Genomic DNA, 18,253 nt, shown 5'->3' with positions numbered 1-18,253 from the left:
CGAGTAAAAGCATTGGTAGCTGATGAAAGCCTTTAGGTTTCGCTTCTGAGTAAGGTTCCATATTCAGTTGATAAAGATGATGATCTTGACTCAGGACCAGTATCTCTTCCTTAAAATGGAGATCGAGTTTAGGGTTCATCCCCAGATCCAAAGCTAGTAGTTCCGTATCCCATTGAATGACCGGGTAATCGGGTGGACAAAGTAGCGTATTATTCAGTAGTAGAGTCCCTGGTTGCAGAGTCAGACCTAACAGCAGATGCGGATCCATAAGCACTTCCTGTTCCATATCTAGGTGCATATCCAGATACAGAAGCATATATGGATCCATTCATTATGGATCCCGTTCCAGCAGAATCATATCCGGTTGACCGAGTAAAAGCAACAGTTCCAGCTTTTTAGCTTGAAGCAGGTCTAAATGCGGATCGAGTTTCCCTTTACCTGGAGTAGCAGCACCAATTGAAGAGTAAACATCCTTGCCTGTGCCAGTACCAGCTTCCCCTTGCACCATGGCTCCGGATGCACTTGATCCAGAGCAAATCGATGAAGATATAGCTCCATAGTCAGCCTCAGTAGAGCCAGTTTACCACCCAGGTGAATGGAACCCTACCTGGATAACGCATGAACCAACATGCTATAACATTAATTTACTATGCCTTTCCTGCTGCTCCAACTGCTGCATCTATCCAATATATTGAATCACCTTTTGCATAATCAACCGCAGAATCTGGATCTCCATCTTGGTCAAATGCACCCATAACCGCGTCTGATGGTAGAGATGAGAGCAACCTGGGTGGGATATACAGGAACGGAGCCAGCTAGAGCAGAGGCATCCAAGCCCGCAGCATCCCTTTGAGTTTGATAGGGCAAGAAAAGAGATCAATTTGCCGGTAGGTGGCATGAATTTTTTTGCAATTTTACGTCAAAAGCTATAAGAAAAGAAAACCTTTTTTGGTTTTCAGGGAAAAATCAATGAAAAAACACGTGAAATAGGAAATAAAGAGAGTTTTGAAGTTGTTTCCTTAGGTAAATTGGCTTGCATCCAAAAAACACGGGTTTTTGGAAATAAAGTAAATAAAGAAGTCATTTCCTTAGGTAAATTGGCTTGCATCCAAAAAACACGGGTTTTTGGAAATAAAGTAAATAAAGAAGTCATTTCCTTAGGTAAATTGGCTTGCATCCAAAAAACACGGGGAAATAGGAAATAGAAATTTTCGGGCCATGACTCGATTAATTTCTGTATTGATGATGATATATGTCAGAACTCGGGCATCTATGTGAAATGCATATCCTATTTTTGCGCAGCAGGGTTATGAAAATCCGCGAGAAGCAACTAGACGTATTGTATGTACCAATTGTCATTTAGCTAATAAGCCCGTGGATATTGAGGTTCCACAAGCTGTGCTTCCTGATACTGTATTTGAAGCAGTTGTTAGAATCCCCTATGAAATGCAACTGAAACAAGTTCTTACTAATGGTAAAAAAGGAGGTTTGAATGTAGGAGCTGTTCTCATTTTACCCAATGGATTTGAATTAGCTCCTCCTGATCATCTTTCTCTAGAGATGAAAGAAGAGATAGGTAATTTCTCTTTCTTTCCAAAGTTATTGCCCTACTAAAAAAACGATTCTTGTGATAACCTGGTTAGAAATATAATGAAATTCTCTTTCTGATCCTTTCCCCGGATCCCGCTACTAAGAAAGAAGTTCACTTCTTGAAATATCCCATATATGTAGGTGGGAATAGAGGAAGGGGTTAGATTTCTCCCGATGGGAGCAAGAGTAACAATACAGTTTATTATGCCTCAGCATCAGGGATAATAAGTATAAAAATACGTAAAGAAAAGGGTGGATATTAAAAAAGAACCATTGCTAATGCATCCGATGGGCATCAAGTGGTTGATATTATACCTCCAGGACCGGAACTTCTTGTTTCCGAAGGTGAATCAATCAAACTTAGATCAACCATTAATGAGTAATCCCAATGTGGGTGGGTAGATTTGGTCAGGGGTATGCAGAAATAGTACTTCAAGATCCATTACGTATCCAAGGTCAGTTTCTTTTCTATTTCCACATGGAAGGTACTTGTCATACTTTTTGCGTTTTGTACGCTCTTTTCTTGTTCTTCATTGTCATAAGAATGTACATCCTAAATTTTTGAAGCCAAATGGAAGAAAGAGGAATTTTTATTTTGATTTCTTTTAAAAATTTTGTAACTCATATAAGATTTAGAATTGGGAAATTGGCATCTGAATTATTTTGTTTGGCAGCAATTACTAAAAATAGATCAGAAGTATCATCAAAGAGGTCAAGTTATATTACAAAATCAAGGACTCAAAACATCCCATTTACCAGAACAAAGTTTATTTTTTAAGTTGAACTTCATTAAGATACCTCCCTAAAAAATATGTGCAAAAAACTTCCAAACTATTGGAACCATAGTTAGCCGGGGACTATCAATAAATCGGCTCACCATAAAATCGGAAACAAATCGTTTTTATTTTAAAAAGTCAGATGAAAAAAGTGGGCAAAAAATACGCATCGGCAAAAATACTTCATATAAAAAAATCGCTAATATATCGGATTAGGCTCAAAAGTCAAAGTAAAAAAATCAAATAAATTTATCATATTAGAAATTTTGAAATTCTAAAAAATAAAAATTTGGTCAAAGTCATCAATAACTAATTCATCCATAAAAACTTTACTAGACTACTATAATTAAGTTAATTAACTTTTATGCCTCATAACTCTCATCCAATCATCCAATATTAAATACATAATTAACTAGTATATACCAAAATAATGTATCATATAAAATCTACCAATTAAATACTTTAAGAAACATCATACTTACTTATTACATACCAAAAACAAATATACTATATAAATTTATTCAATAAATACTTTAACTACTATATAAATTTTTCATTAAATACTTAAACATCACACCTACTTAGCAGGTACCAAAAAAAATACACGATTTTTTATTTCTTATTAGAGTGATTTAACTATGGATGGTGACCATGGTCTCTCGATTAAAGTTTTATACATTTCTTTAATTGAAAAGAGACTCGTAGAAAATTGGGTTTCACATCTCAGTGTTTACGGTATAGAGACAGAAGAAGGAAGAGAAGAAAATAGGGCTGGGCTTACAGCCATTAGGGTTTATAGAGAGAGAAGAAAGAAGGAAGTGATCATTGGCTTCACAAACCCTAATGGAAGAGGTACTAACTGATTTTTAGATTTTTAGAGAAAGAATAAGACGATGGGATGCTGATTTGGGATAGTTTGAAGAGGGTTTTTCTATCTGATTTGGGATGTTATTTGAGAGAAAGCATGAAGAGGCTCGGGATGTTGTTTGAGAAAAATCCCTAACTATCTTGATTTATGAAGAGGATCTAACTGATTTTTAGAAAGAGAAAAGGAAATTTATGAAGAGGCTCTAACTGATTTTTATAAAGAGAACATGAAATTTATGAAGAGGCTCTATCTGATTTTTAGAAAGAGGAAAGGAAGAGGGTTTTTCATTTTCTTGGGGAAACAGCAAGCATAGCTGAAGGTTTAGGTTGGGGAACTAATCCTATATGTACAATTGCTTGTCATGTAAATTTACATTATATTGTTTATCTTTGTTATCACATAGTCGAAAACAAATTACTAATTACTTGGTCCTATAGTCACACTCTCTGCTTCTCATTCATCAATAAAAGACTATGTTTTGAGCTCTAATTTGAGTCATAAACAGTGTTTTCATAAAAACAATTATCACAAATAATCATAGAAATGTGCATGTATATGAATTTCTTTACACATTGATTTTCTTTACAAAACGATTTGCTATAAACAGTATTTCATTTGCACAATGATTTTCCATAATAACAACTGAAATTTGTATCTATTTGTTTAAGTTTTTTTAAAAAAAGGGAAAAAAAAATCATACAATTGTGGCTTTGAAGAACTCAGTGGATAATAATATTTTTTTCAAAAGCATGACAGTAGCAATGGCTGCAATACACAAGACATGGAAAAAAAAATCTTTCAAAAAACAAATTATAGGTATAAAAAGATACGATTTTTTGGCCTGATTTAAATCGTATTATGAAAAAAAAACACGTTTTAAACGGTTTCATGAAAACTACGCGATTTTTGCTTACCTTTTAAAAAATCGTTGTTTAAGACTATTTCCATAAAACACCGATTTTTTGAAAAAAAATCGCCGATTAAACAGTGATTTGCTAATTATGGTTGGAACTAGAAAAAATAGGGGTATTTTGGTAATTTTAGCACAGCTTTGTGTGTGGATCGAGTAAGATCACCAAATTCATTACCAAATACAAATACTTCTTGTTGCTCGGGGTTAGGAACACATAATTGTTCAGCGTTGAGAACACAACTACTTAATGATAAAAATACCCCAAGTTTTGCACTGCAATCCTAATCAACCTAAGGCTAAGGCTAGCATGATTTGATATAACTAGCAAGAAAAATAAGAAAATAAACAAATAAAGATAAGTGGATAGATATCTTTTTTGGCATTTTATAGGTTCATGTTTTCATGTATAATTAGATTGATGGCCTTTAGCAAGTAAAATGTTTTAACAGTCCAGTAATTGACTTTCTAAGTTCTGCAACTCCTTAACCTTCAAAGTGAAGTTCAAACCTTTACCTGGGACAGCAGTAATGAGGAAATGGTACGAAGAATATTATGAAACCTACAACAAAGCCCTCAATCCATCACATTCTCTTAAAGAAATTTGATGAATTCAACAAGTGAAAGTAAATCAGGACAAAATATGAATGCAGCAAAAGAATGTATAGATGTGAGAGCTGTGCATTATGGATCACAAGCATTTACAAAGTTTGAGTTAAATTTGCAGCTCTTGTGCTATACTTTAGATCATCAATAGAAGAGATTTATCACAATAAATAAATAAAAATGAGTTTTACCTTGATTCATTCACAATTTTATGTTACTTATTCAATTTTATAGAGCAGAAATGGTAAGGTAAGCTACTTTGTAAGTGCTACAACCCAGAGAAACAATAACAAAGAAAACAGATAAATTGAACCTAAGGTCTTTGTTAGAGTTGAAACCCACATAGAGGAACCGCACTCTGATAACAAAGATGAAAGGGCAACTTAGAACACAAAGTGAATGCCTTCTCAAAATGATTGTGAAGTCCACCAAGCTAAACTAATTTCCTACCAACCAAAAAAGAGATTCATGAGTGGTTTCAACCATGATCAAAGAAACTAGCCATAATATTTTGAAAAAAAAAAAAAAAAATTCAAATTTTGAAAGAAGAGTTCAAATTGTGAACTAAGAGTAACCATAAAAAATGAAAATCATTTTATAATGGATCTGAAATGAAATTGCAAGAAAGAGAAATAAAAAAGATGTACTGCAGAAGCCAAAAGGAAACGTCAAGAAAGCGGTGAATGTAAATATGACACATTGAATGACTGTCATAACATTGTTTGACGTAAAGAGTTTCCAAGTTCAAGAAATTCCAGAATAACAAATAACTATCCGGAAAGAAAATCATAAACAGAAAGATGAAAGTATACAACATAAAAATGTGATCCTAAAAGCTAAATACATTTTAAATTTTAACATACAAAAAAAAAGAAAGGAACTCAGAATTAAGCATGAAGAAATAAAGGAAATCTGTCATATTCTCAAAGAATCATCGGAAAGTTCAGTAAAAAAGTCTGAGATTCTCAAACATATTCATTTAGTGATAATACAATTGCATTTAACAATTACTGAATCTGAAACAATTGAAATATATATATAAAAAAAAAAAAATGAACTACATTTCAACAGAAAGGCAATCTCAATTTGGAAAATCGACACTTGAAGCAACATCCTCCACAAATTGCAAGGAATGAAATAAAACCATAAATTGTGAACAATATAAGAAATATACATTGATGACATGTAAAAAAAAAAACCTCAAAATACTTCAAATTGAGACCAATTATGCAAACTAGATCAGTTCAGAGAGAAGAAAAACACAAATCAGAGTCCTGAACAGAGAAAAACCTAACGCTAATTCTTCACAACATGCCTAGACAAACATCAATGGTTCAATACAAAAATGCCAACCCTAAAATATCATCATAAACCCAAGGGAAAAATAGCATTGCAAAAAGAGGCAAATTCGAACACTGGTGCCGAGGACAATTATATTTTCTAATATTGAGATCTTGAGGCAACTATATATTTTCAACAAGAACCAAATTTGACCACTGAATATTCGAAGCATCAAACCCAAGTCAAAATAATGGTAAAACACGTAAAATCAAGAATATGTGATTTTCAGGAGCAATGTGAACTATAAAAATGTCGATATGGAGATCTGCTAATAAATGCTCTATACTCTCATAGCTTCCATGGAAAAGATGGATTTTCATCAGTGAAGCTCCAACTAAAATACAAATATAACCTCACAAGTAGCCAAAACAAAAAAGGTTAAATTCTGAAAATTTTATATGATAAACTGTTGAAATGGGTTCTGATGCTTCAATGGATTGTAAGGCATCGCTGCATCCGCATCAAAGAGTCTCTAATCGTAATACATTTATACTGTAGAATTGGATAAAGGTAAAATGATCAAAGATGATTCCAACATCTGTTGATTTACCAATACTTGAATAGTTCACAAGAGAATCCTAAAATTCCAATATGGAAGCTCAAACGAGAACAGAAAAAGAATAATATACTTTAAAAGCTGAAAAAATGGCAAATTGTTTGGAGAATTATGCAAAGGACAGTAAATGCACAATCCCATAACTAATACGAGAGATCATAGTTAATAAAAAAAAAACACTTATAAGTCAAAATAAAAAGAAAAAAAAAACTAGAACGCCACTAAAAGGGCTCCGATCCAAATAATTCAGAGAGAAAAAGTAACAAACCCTAGCTTTCCATTAGAGAAGCTCAGATCAGCTCAGATCAAAAGTAGTTGCACAAAATATCAAATGTAAAAAACAATAAAAAAGAGAGAAATGATGAAGAATTAGATACTAACCAGTTAAATAGAGGCAAAGTGATTGATTTTTGCAAATTGCCAGCAGAGGCAAGAATTCACTTTTTGCTTTTCTATATAACATGTATTTTATATTTTTTTCATTTTTTAGCCATTGATGTATTTGGTTTTTTTTTTCTTTTAATTTTTTAGCCTCTTTTGTCTCCGATCGTGAGATCCACTTTAGGCAAAAGCACAAAACCCAGATCAGAATATCATTCAAAAGAAACCAAATGGTAAGATGGTTTACTTGGAGTCTCTATCGAAAGTGTTGGAAACAAAATAATCCAGTCCATGTTCATGTGCACTGCAAACAATTGAACCAAAAGGATATCCCTCACAATAGAAACCCAGGAAAAAAAAAAACCAAAAAGAATGTAAAAGGTTTCACTTCATGTTCAAATTACAGCACAGTTCATCTCTTTATAATTATGAAATGTAAATAGTTGCTCAAAGGAGCATGCTCATATGCAGAGTTATTCCTGATAATGGTTGAGCAAGGGAGCAAAGAAGTTGAAACTTCTAAGCGACTTAGAGGGAAGTGGCATCAATAAATGTAGGGAAAACATGGAAAATTAGGTGAAACAAATGGATAATCAGAAAAATATTAGAATCCAAATCATATTTCAAGGAAATGGGGTTCCCACCTATGGTCAAATTTCAATTTTTTTTTCCCTCATTATAAACCAGTAAGACTGAAGTCCTTTTGGGTAGTTTTAGCAGTAAGAATTAATATTGGGACGTTGTGCTGCAATAGCCAACAGCTAACCAATAAAGCCCAAGCCCAATTTCCAGGAATCAAGTCAAACTCAGGAAAGTTATTCAACTGAATGGAATTAAAAAATACACCATACTGCAATACCAAGAAAATAAATAATATGATAGAAAAATAAGTGAACCATGGTAATGCTCTGAACTACTAAATTTTATTGGATCACTAGAGAAAAATAAGAAAAAATCAAAGAGAACATAATGTTCCACTCAGAGAACGCTCTGAACTACTCAATTTTATTGAATCACTTGAAGGAAATAAGAAAAAATCAAAGAGAACATAATGATCCACTCAAGAGACAGTGCTTCTCATTGCTCATTGAAAGCGATTCCCAATGTCTTGGTGGAGTCTACTCAAGGCCATTCCTAAACCCCATGGAGCCTACACACTCTGACCATCAATTGCCACACATGCTATCTTCAACATGAAAAAAGTGGGAGATTTTACATGCACATCAAGAATCAAACATAGCTTCTGCCTATTGTTTGACTAAGAGAGTGGTAGCACTCTCAGAAGCCACTATTTGGAGGACTCGCCCCCAGATTTCCTATCCATATCTCTTTATTATGCTGCAAGAAGTCCTTATAACATAAGTTTTTCGTTTCTCTTCTCATCAATGACCATGGGCAGGGCCCAAAATCCCCATTGATTTACCTGAAAAAAATAACAATCCACTAGCTCAAGAAAATGAAAAATATAAAATATCCACTTCATCAAAATTTAAAATTGTTAATCTAGCAGCACTATTGGAAAACTCAGCAAGTCCAAATCGGACTTGTCAGAGTTACTTTGACTCAGCAGGCTCCAACCAAGCCCAGAACCAAACACAGGGGAAGTGGCCAGGCCAGTTCCCAATTTCTTTTGGGACTCGCCAAGTCACTGCCAGATTTGGTTGTCTGGGCTTGGAACCCTAGCGAGTTTCAACACGTGTCCCTGTTTTTTAACACTGCTTACAGTAAATTGCCCACTCTTTATTTTTTTGACAGTTATACATATAGCACAGTTTTTTTGTAGTTATACATATAAGCACCGTTGACAGAATGGGAACGATGAGAACAGAGAAGCTAAAACATATATGCAACTTAGAGAAGAGTGAAATAGGAAATTGCAGGGAGACATGGAAAATTGAAATTCAATTCAAGGATAAGAGTTATCCACAGATTGCAGAGTGTTATTCAATAATAATTGAATTCATGATAAAACCATAATAAGGAAGTAAATAATATGTCGAAAACAGGTATGACTATGATGAAAACAAGGTATTCATGGCGATGATCTGAACTACTCAATTTTATTGAATCCCAACAAGCAAAATAAGAGGAGAACAACCCTCAGTACACAGAATCACAACTTTCCTTGTTTTTCTTCTTTACTAATATTAAGCAAAACTACGACCAGATCAAAATCCAACAAGACATAGATAACACATTCCCAATTTCGCATCAATCAAAATACTAAAAAAAAAGAAAAAAGTTGATATGAGGATGCAACCTTATAATGTAGAACTACGGATGCACCTCAAAAATCCATCGGAAAAGGTAGTTTTAATGTTGAAAAACCCTTTGATTGATCATCTCAACATCGAAATGTATGACCATGAAAAATAAAAAGATTTTAAGTCTCAGAAATAGTGCATTTTACAACATATTATCTACACCGTCCATTTTCAAGATTTTCATATGTTTATAGACCTACTTCATTTTAACCATTTTTGAAATTTAAAATTTTATAATTAGATATAAAAATAGATTTTGAGATAATCCTAAGTAGATTTGACATCAAAATTATATATCATGATAAAATTTGAAGTTGCACCTTACCTCTACAGCTACGGATGCATCCGTATGCCAACTGCACCCAAAAAAGAAACCCGAATAAAAGAAGAGTACAAAAACAAAATTAAATCTGACAGACTATATAATTCAAACGATAAGATCAAGCATGTTTTGCCTTGAATTCCCTCATAAAAGGGACCAATGTCTCTACCCCAGCCAGAGGCATCGCATTATAGATCGAAGCTCGAACCCCTCCCACCGATCGATGACCCTTGAGTGAAACCATGCCCTGACTAGCTGCCCGCTTAATAAAGTCTGCTTCTAACTCAGATTTCTCCAGAGTAAAGGGAACATTCATTAGAGAACGAACTGATTTCGAGACTGGGCACCCGTAAAATCCACCACTCTCATCAATAGCATCATAAAGAATCCAAGCTTTCTCCAAATTCTTCTTCGCAATGGCCTCCAAACCACCTTGAGCAACAAGATCTTCAAAAACCAATCCACAAATGTAAATTGCATAACATGGGGGAGTGTTATAGAGAGATTTGTTATCAGCATGGATCTTGTAATCAAGCATAACAGGCGTGATTTCCTGTGCATTTCCAAGAAGATCCTTCCTTATGATAACAATGGACCCACATTCACCAGATGGACCCACATTCTTCTGAGCCCCTGCATAAATGACCCCAAATTTGGAAATGTCGACTGGTTTTGAGCAAAAATTTGAGGACATATCAGCCACCAAGACAGTGTCCTTCCCTTTGGGTTCTGGGTAATTCTTGTACTCAACCCCATGAATGGTCTCATTAGCACAACCATGGAGGTATTTGGCATAAGAGTTTTGTTCAATTTCATCAAAAGATGGGATCTTTTCGCATTTCTCAGATTTCACCAGATCAGATTAGCTTTGCAATACTTTTGAGCTTCCTTGTAAGCCCAAGAACCATTAACTATAAAATCGACACTATCGCCAGGTTTGCAGAGATTCAATGGGATGGCAGAGAATTAGCTAGTTGCTCCACCTTGTAAGAACAAAACTTCATAGTTCTCTGGTAGTTTTCAAGAGCTCCCTAAGATCCGATTCGGCTTTTTGAATAATGGAGAGGAAATCCTTACCTCTATGGCTCATCTCCATTACACTCATGCCCGTGTTTCCCCATATATAGAGCTCAGATTGGGCCTTCTTGAGAACATTGGGGGGAAGAGTTGCAGGAGCGAAGTTGAAGACCCTTTCTTTCTCAGTTTGGAAAGCCCAAGTGGGGTACAGAGAGAAAATGGGGAAATGGCGGTACAGGTGATGGAAAGGGGTTTCTGGGATTTCACAGAGAGAAGATGGGGAAATGGCGGTACAGAGCCATTGAAAGAGTAGGAGGATCTCTCAGAGAGAGAAAGAGTGCTGAGATCTTTGGTGGGTTTTTGGAGGAGGAGAGAGTGAGGGGTGTTGAGTGACGCCATTGCTGCTTCCTTGAGACTTAGAAAGAGAGAGCCGAAGAGATAGCAGAGAGAAAACGGGAGTTGCATTTTAATACCTTGACTTTAACTGAAGTCGCGCGAGGTGAGGGTGAGTATCCTGTCTCGGGAGAGGGAGAGACGTTAAAAGAGAAAGAGTTCGAACTGGGTATTTATAGGACCTTCTCCCCCTTGTATATAGGACTTGATCACCGTTAAAACTAGCATGGATCTAAAATAGTTATTGTAAAGGTCGAGGATTTTACTTTTTTATAAACCCCTGTCAAATTTATAGGTGAATTTTTAAAAAATCAAACATTCTCGGGTTTTTTTAAAAAATCAAACATTCTCGGGTAAAGTACTATAGGATCATTTCTTACTTATATATCTTTGGCCAACTTCCAAAAATAAACTTCTCTTCAAAACCTTTTTAGGGTTTTGTTGGGCGACACCAGGTTTAATGTGAAGCTCTACATTTCAACAACACTTTTGGACTCTCACTCTATCTTTATTCCAAGAATCTCTCTTCTCTCAAGATCGCTTTTTACTCCCCTTGCCCTCCTCTCTATTGCATCTGACAAAATCCAAAAATCAGCCAAACAGGTGAACTCTTATCTCTATGTAAAACTTTTACACAATAAAAAAGGTTACAAAAAGAGCCCCCAATAAAGCGGGAGACCAATATTTTCATAAGTAATATGAGCAAAAACAAATCGTAATTCAAAAAATTTTGTACAAATAATCTATTAATGTTACACAATTGAATCCAAGCATTGGTTAAACAATGGTGTAGAGGGAAAAACCATCATATATAGAGAGAGCAACTAACAGGTTCTCTAGAGCGAGAAATAAGTGACCTTGAGATATGATTTCGCACCTTTGGTCAGGTATTGTAGGGCCATTGCAAATGGGGTGTGGGCAAAGGCTGTGGAGAATACTTTTGGGACATACACACTATGTGGGAAGTTGGGAAGAGCGAGATTTGGGAGAAAAATTTGAACTTAAAATTATAATAGTTATAACGGACTAAAATGTCTTCACAAATAATATAGAAATTATTCGATCTTTTGTATATTTTGGTCAACTATTTGTTGTGCAAAGTAAGGCTTTACACCAAATGTGGTGTACCCTTTTAAGATTCATACCATTAGCTGTGGAGTGGGTTAAGAAATAAGAATCTTATTTATTTTTATATTTTAATACAATTTATTTTTATTTAAAATTGAAATATATCCAATTTATATCATTTCTTAATAAAATAAATTAGATTAATCTATCGGGTTGTGGCTTGTATAGAGCCTAGGCTCTAAACAATCAAATTAGAACCTACATTCAAATAGTTTTGGAAATGTGGATTCAGTACTAAATCTAACTTGAATTAGATTTTTTAAAATTAAATCTAATTTAAACTAGATTTTATTAAACTAAATTTAATTTAAATTAAATTTCCTATTTTAACTTATTTTAAACATAAGAACCAAAATATGAGGTGTGCCCTTTTTTTTGAGTAGTGGGATGGCCTCTTTTTCTTTTTTCTTTTCTTGTTTTTTTTTTTTTTTTTTTGTTTTTTAGCACAAAAAGTAGTGTGCCACATTAATATTATTTTAAAATTAAAATAAGGGCCGTCCACCTCCTTTAAAATTAAAATAAGGGCGTCCGCCTCCCCTCCCCTCCCCTCTTCTCCCCTGTCCTCCCCTCAATTCAATAAAATGGCGGAGCCTTTTTTGTTTAAGAAACGTGTGTGGTCCCTATGGGGGCACGTGGCCACACTCTACCCTGCCTCTAAAACTCAACATGAACATCAGCTCCTTATGAGTGGTAGGAGACATACATATGTGGGCTTGATCTTTGGTCCTCCATATATTATTTACAGTTTCGAAATCTCAAAAATACTATTTTAATAAGAAAGTTATAATAGAAATAATATTTTAAATATTTTAAAAATATGTAAAAATTAAACAACTATAATCTAAAGATTTTAAAATTAGTCGGACTAAGATAGAATATATGAAATGTAAATTTAATAATAATAAGAATAGAGACAAGGAAGTAGTTAATATTGACAGCCAGGAAGTACAAAAAAGATAGTACTTTCGATATCTTGGGTCAATAATTCAGAAAAATAGAGAGATCAAGGAAGATGTTGTCCATATTAGAGCTGGTTGGGCAAAGTGGAGATGTGCAACTAGAATTTTATGTGATCGCCGCATACCAATGAAGCTGAAAGAAAAATTATATAGCACAATGGGAAGACCCGCTTTGCTCTGTGGGGTGGAATGTTGGGCGAATAAAAAATAATGTACCTATAAAATGAATGTAGCGGAGATGAGGATATTGAGATGGATGAGTGATAAAATAAGAATGCATAGAATTCAAAATGAATATTTTTTGGAGAATTTAGGCATGATACCAATAGGCGATAAAATGAGAGATAGTAGACTTAGATGAGATAGTCATGTATGGCAACGACCAAGCACAACACTGGTAACAATGTGCAAGTTAGTTCAAGTGAAAGGACTGAAACGAGCAATGGATAGACCCAAAATAACGTGGTTTTAAATAGTCCAAAAAAATATAGGGACTTATGACCTCACTAAGGAGATGACCTTTAATAGAGCAAAATGGAGAACTATGACTCATGTAGCCGACCCCAATTAATTGAAAAAAAGCTAAAATGATGATGATATTTAAAAAGTAAATAAACAAACTTTATAATTAGAGATGAATAAATTTTCATGTTATCATAAGTTTTTTCATTACTAAAAGAGCATATTTTGACACTATTTGAAGGTGCAACTTACCTTGATTGTTTAAAGCCTTAGTCTTATATAAACCGCGCTTTTTTGTCAAAGGGCGTGGTTTGCATAAAGATGCAACCTTAAATAATCAAATTCATGCGTACCCCTAAATTTTAACATCATGTGCAAATTAAGTGTCAATTTTTTTTGACAATATATATTTATCTCAAATTAGAAATTTTAAATGCAAAAAATAGTTCAAATCAAGTAGATCTATAAAACACTTTAAAATCTTAAAACACAGATGTTCCAAATAATGACTTGCAAGATGTATTATTTTAAAAACTTGAAATCTATTTCTCTCCATATCTATAAATCTCGATATCAAGTTATCAATTAGATAAATTTTGAACATCAAAACAACAGTTTTCAAACGATTTTAGGGGTGCACCTTAAATCTACGTTTTAAAGCGCCAACCTTGTATACAATTTACACTTTTATAACTATCCTGACTCATGATGATGTATATTTTTATGGGTATTTTAAAATTAAATAAAAAATATAAATAAAAATGTTAAATAGTTTACTTTAATGTTTCGATATTATTAATTTACTAATTTATTAATTTATTGGGACATCAGATTTTTGGTTAATATATTAATATCAAATTATATATACTCTAAAAATTAATATCAAATTATATTTTAAAAATATATTTATTGCCAAGCCCGCATTTCTATAATATGCGGGTTGGCCGCATGCTAACCGTGTCCTTTGATAAATCCCTTCTGAAAATCAAATTATATGCAGTAGCTTATGTTAGGTTTATGTGGCCTTTAAAGGCCTTATGACAAGGCTTTTTTTGACAGCATAATAAAAAGTATTTTTTTATTCAAAATTTAATTATCCTTCCAATCCAAATTTAAATCTGAAATCCGGCCAAAATTCAACCCGCAAATTATCATAAATAGGCCAACCGTTTTTCTTTTTTCAAGTCAATTTTCGATCATTTTAAGTACAAAAAATACCAAGTGTTTCAAAACTCACAAAGTCAACTTATGACTCGGCTCGGACTCCAATCTGACCTAGTAGCCATGGACTCCCCCGAGTCTTTATCCATTTTGGCATTCCTATATTAATATGTTGTAGACTCAGTCGAATCTTCTACAAACTCGATCCAGTCGGACAATATGACTTGGGTTCAAGCCTTACCAAGTTTTGACCCAAGTCCAGATTCCTAAACGCAACATAGCAGTTACTATGACTCTGTTGCTTATCATCCACCTTCCATCTACAATTGATGGTATAATGCAAAAGAGAGAATATGGTCACTATTGAAACGCTGGCATCTTCTGTACTAAATAAATTCGTTTTCTAATTTTACAATATCAAATAAGGGTTTTTTTTTGTATGTTTTGTGTGCCCACCGGATCTCTTTTGGTTGAAGAACACAAGGTCTTCACTTCATAATTATTCGCCGCTTCTATCCATGATGCATGAATCATCTTTTTTAAACCAGAAATGGCAGTAGTTTATATATGAAAAAAGTTTATATAAGATTAACATCTTAAATCGTATAATTAGGTGCACTTCAAAAATCCATAAAGAAAATGTTATTTTTCCATTGAAAAACCATTTAAATTGATCATTTCAAGAACAAGATGAATGGATATGGAGAAAAAAAAGATTTCAAGTCCCAAAAATAGTACATCTTGCAACACATTAATTGGACTATCCATATTCAAGATTTCCAGGCTATAGATCTGCTTGATTTAAATTACTTTTACAGTTTAAAATTACATAATTAAAGATAAAAACATATTCCCGGGCCATATCATTTTGAACACTAAAATTGCATCTAATGATAAAGTTTGGAGGTGTGCCTCACGTTAATTGTTTAATGTTAAACCACACCTTTTATATAAGAAAAGTTATACAATAAGACCATTTACCTTACAGCAAATATAAACAATCAAAGCAATGCACATCTCTAAACCCTCTTAGAAGATGTGGTATAGGGTGCCAAAGATATTAGGACAACCTAGAAATCTATTTTTACCCTTAACTATAAAATTTGAAGTTAAAAAAATGTTAAGAATGAACAGATCCATAAATACTAAAAAACTTTAATAGTTATCAGTGCAGATAATATATTTACAAAATATATTATTTTTAGAACTTGAAATGTTTTTTTACGATATCCATATGCTTTTAAAAAAATAATTATACCACTATATACAACAAAAATTAATTGCTATACAAAAAATTAACTTTTTTATTTTTCATTTTTCTATGCTTTTTATATTGTTTACAAAAATATTTATATAATATATACAACAAAAACTATACAACACAAAAAAAGAACGCCCACAGGAGGACTCGACCTTGAGAGGTCAAGGTAAAAAAACAAAGGTCCTAACCACCACGCCACCTCACCATATGTGGTTATAACTTGATGATTAATAGAATATATTTAAATTCCCTTTTCATTTAATGATGTTTGGGAATTGTCCCACATCGAAAGATGGGTATTCCACTTTGGTATATTAATACCTATGTAATATAGATTAAAATGTTTGTGTAGAAATATTAGGGTAACTTCACACGTGTCGCACGCGTGCGATACGCACGTGCACGCATGGAACCAAACGCACGTGCAAGAATATCTATTTGATCTCTAATTAAAAAAATTTAAACTAAAAAAAATTTCAAACCAAACAGATCTATAAATGCAAGAAAATCTAAAAAATCAACGATTGAGATAATGTGCTGCAAGATGTACTATTTGTAGGCCTTAAAATCTAATTTTTTTTTCTCTATATCTATACATTTTGATGTTGAAATGATCGATTAGACATTTTCTGAGTATCAAAATATCCTTTTTCTAAGGATTTTACATGCTGAGTTGATCGATTAGATTTTTTATTTTTTTTACTTTGAATTTAGTTAATGGCATGCTCACAACTTTAAAATATAAAGGACAAGACTGATTGTAATCTTCTTGTGCTAAGTAAATGGTCTCTTTGTATACTTTGCCTTTTATTAATATTCCCATAGATAAATTAGTGCTATGGCTTTTCTATATGGGTGTGGTTTGCATAAGGTTGCAATATTAAACAATCAAAGTAATATGCACCTCCAAACTTTGTCATGAGATGCAATTTTGGTGTCAAAGATTCTTAGAATAGTGCGAAAATATCTGTTTTATCTCTCATTATAAAATTTTAAACTAAAAACATGATTCAAAACAAGGAGATCTACAAGGGCATAAAAAGCTTGAAAATGGATGATCTATATAATGTTTTGCAAGATGTACTATTTTTAGGATATAAAATTTCATTTATTCTCTATATTTGCACATCTCGATGTCGAGATAGTCAATTAGTCATTTTTTAGTAACAAAATAGCCTTTTTCGAAAGATTTTAGGTGTGCACCTGTAGATTTGAAGGTGTCAACCTTATATAATTTTTTCCTTTATGTAAACATCCCAAATGGAAAAATAATGTAAAATTGTAATACAGGAGTTCATTTTAAAATTTTCCTGGTTTGGATTGCCCATCCACTTTACCGAATCAATGATTTGGATCAGCTAACCGATGTTAAATTGGTCACAATATATAATATTATTAAAAAGGGAGTCAGGGAGGATGATTTTTATTTGTTTTTGACAAGTTAACAGTAGGGATGGAGGGTACGACTTAAAGAGGAAGAAGTTTTATGGTTTTAAGAGCCAACCCATCGATAGACCAGAGTTTTAAAACACTAAATGGACTATGAAAGTATTATCCAATATTTTCTGCCCATTAGTTTTTTCCCCCTTCCCTAGAATATTCTGTTTTTGAAAAATTTACTTCCTCTCTAAAAATACTTATCTTAGCAACTAAAAAAAACTATACCATTTATCTCTTATTCTCACGCACCAACAATTACCCTTATGCCAAACTATTGTATTTATCTTTTGTTTTAAAACAAGACTCCAAAAAGAAATACTATAACTTGCCTAAATATATCCTATCTAGAAAATACGGATATTTTTTTAAATAAATCACACCAAAAATATGGTTTCAACTTTTCTAAAGAAATTATACCTTAAGATAAAAAAAAACTTGTTTAAAAAAATAAATTTAATCAAACTAAACTAAAAAAATCTATTTTTAACTATTAACCCTAATAAATAAAAGTAAAAAATCTACTCAATTTTTAAAAAGAAAATTAACAAAAGACAAAGTTAAAATTATATAGCAACTAGATTTTTATATGTATGTGCCGAGAGAGGTCAAGAGGTTCTATATCTTTATCCGAAGCTAACCCTATTACCGCAGCAGACGCCGGAGCTGTGAAGTTATTTTCTGATCGCCACGTGGGAACAAACCTATTGACCGTTCTATATGCGGAATATACCCTGTTAACTTGTCTTTTTTTTCCGAATTCGTAACGTCCGTCCTTATACTTTCTTATATAAATAAACCCCTTAAGCATGTTCAGCCTC

General features: G+C 33.2%; 1 protein-coding gene across 4 annotated transcripts in view; it reads right to left on the bottom strand.

Annotated features, from left to right (window-relative positions):
• The window catches only part of LOC18443570 (phosphoserine aminotransferase, chloroplastic-like), a 42,539-nt gene extending 31,369 nt beyond the window's left edge, over positions 1-11,170 (bottom strand). Inside the window, exons 1-3 of one of the 4 annotated variants that reach the window (XM_088863406.1) lie at positions 9,748-11,170; positions 9,618-9,648; positions 7,933-8,451 (exon numbers count right to left, since the gene is read on the bottom strand). In XM_088863406.1, the coding sequence (XP_088719532.1) occupies positions 8,411-8,451; positions 9,618-9,648; positions 9,748-10,308 (633 nt within the window). In that variant the 5' untranslated portion in view covers positions 10,309-11,170 and the 3' untranslated portion in view covers positions 7,933-8,410. Of the gene's footprint in view, positions 1-7,932; positions 8,452-9,612 lie in introns of those variants that run through there. The other 3 variants (XM_088863405.1, XM_088863407.1, XR_016053040.1) reach the window with 3 other exon arrangements.
• Between the last annotated feature and the right edge of the window lie 7,083 nt (positions 11,171-18,253).

This window comes from Amborella trichopoda, chromosome 3 (assembly GCF_054954075.1).
Source record: "Amborella trichopoda isolate Santa Cruz 75 chromosome 3, AtrichopodaSantaCruz75HAP2 v2.0, whole genome shotgun sequence".
NCBI lineage: Eukaryota > Viridiplantae > Streptophyta > Magnoliopsida > Amborellales > Amborellaceae > Amborella > Amborella trichopoda.
This window is presented reverse-complemented; position numbering and strand designations above follow the sequence as displayed.